We start from the raw sequence: 1,622 nt of genomic DNA, 5'->3' as shown, positions 1-1,622 counted from the left end.
TTATTGTGAGATGTGGATTTATACCAAAAGTAAATGGATTCTGAATGAGGGTTCCTCTAAGAAAAACACATGAGTTTATGGATATCAATTGTGGTTGACATTTCCCTCCCTTCCTTCTAAATTCTCCATTGTGGTCCAGATAGTTAAAGTTGTCAGACAAGTGACTTCTGGGTAAATTAGGAGATGTTGTACTTGCTTTGATGCAATCAACGAATATTTCAAAAAGTGGAGTGATCTTTAATTGTGTTATTAAAACACATATTACAGGATTCCCTACAGTGACTTCTTTTGTAGTGACACCAAAAATCATATGAAATGGCATTTCAGGTGCCTGCCTCCCCCTCCCCTGAAGACCCTAATTTGGTAGGGCCATGAGGACACTCAGATAGCTAATTTTTTTATAAAGCTCCACAGATGGTTATGCTGCATAGTAGGTTTGACTATCACACGGTGAGTTTAAATTTTCACATAATATTACTTTTAAAGTAATGTTGGCCTTGATTTTTTAATAACCTGAGCATTCAATAACTCAAGAGTGATTTAAAATAATGCACTTTTATAGCATTCACACAAGGCAGATGCTAAATATTAATGTGTTCTTTCCATGAGATTTATGCTGATTTTGTTTTGATTTCTAATTTAGTTCCCCTGATAATTTAAAAAGCTTATTTAGTACCACTAAAACGATATCTGTAGCAGCTTATATATTCTGGAGCTATCTTCTCGGTGGGAGGCAGTATTGCATAGTTGTTAAGTGTGCGAGTTCTGAAATAACACTGCCTGGGTCAAGGCCAACTTTCACCACTTACTAGTTGTGTGACCATGGACCAGCTGACTTAACCTCTGTTCCTATAAAACTGAAAATAGTTACACAATGTATTTCATTAGTTCATCGTAAGATGAACTTTATAATATAAACTTTATAATAACACTTAGTGTGTGGTATGCTTTCAACTAAGATTAGAACTCAGGATTGTCTCAACAGAAACCATTTAAGTAATATATATTTTCCTCCCAGGAGGGAAGGCGCATTGTTAACAAATGTGTGCTCGGAAATCTATCGACCAAATCCCCAGATAGTGAAAAAACCTTTGGCTGGGGTTCACAGGGTAGCACAAACTCTTTAAGGATGAGAGAGAACAGAAGAGTGACCCTGGAAAGACTTGGTGGCCTGGTCTATGGACTTTACCTAAGATGCACCCATTGAGAATAATTTCTGCAGAAAGCAAATTTGTTGCTTCCATTATTGATGGGTAGGTAGAGATTTTAGAGTGTCTGGCGAAGGAAGAGACCCCTGCTGTAGTGTCTATTCTATACCTTACTGCTAACAGAGCTACATTCTGAAATCTCACTTAGAATTTGGATAAACATATAACATTTGATACTTCAAAGGTTCTATAAACACTATAATTCTGTTTTTCTGAAAATCATTCATTGACAAGTCTTGCCTTTGCCTCATGGTTAGCATGTGGGTGGCCTTGTTAGCTTGATACTGCACGATGTGTGGGGTCAGGGCTGGACCCAGTTTGACATAGGCTCCTTTGTTACTGCCAACTTCATAGTAGTTGGAGGCAGAAAAGATGGTTAGCACCTAAATCAAAAGAGAAGGGAGACAGGCATTC

At 37.7% G+C, this 1,622-nt stretch overlaps 1 protein-coding gene across 1 annotated transcript in view; it reads right to left on the bottom strand.

Moving 5' to 3' along the window:
• Nucleotides 1-1,622, bottom strand: part of PPEF2 (protein phosphatase with EF-hand domain 2) — a 37,781-nt gene that overhangs the window by 9,405 nt on the left and 26,754 nt on the right. The window contains exons 12-13 of the mRNA XM_019623491.1: nucleotides 1,353-1,591; nucleotides 25-56 (exon numbers count right to left, since the gene is read on the bottom strand). Coding sequence (XP_019479036.1) covers nucleotides 25-56; nucleotides 1,353-1,591 — 271 coding nt within the window. The remainder of the gene's footprint in view (nucleotides 1-24; nucleotides 57-1,352; nucleotides 1,592-1,622) is intronic.

The sequence above is a fragment of the Hipposideros armiger genome, unplaced genomic scaffold (assembly GCF_001890085.2).
Source record: "Hipposideros armiger isolate ML-2016 unplaced genomic scaffold, ASM189008v1 scaffold_552, whole genome shotgun sequence".
Taxonomy (NCBI): Eukaryota; Metazoa; Chordata; class Mammalia; order Chiroptera; family Hipposideridae; genus Hipposideros; species Hipposideros armiger.
This window is presented reverse-complemented; position numbering and strand designations above follow the sequence as displayed.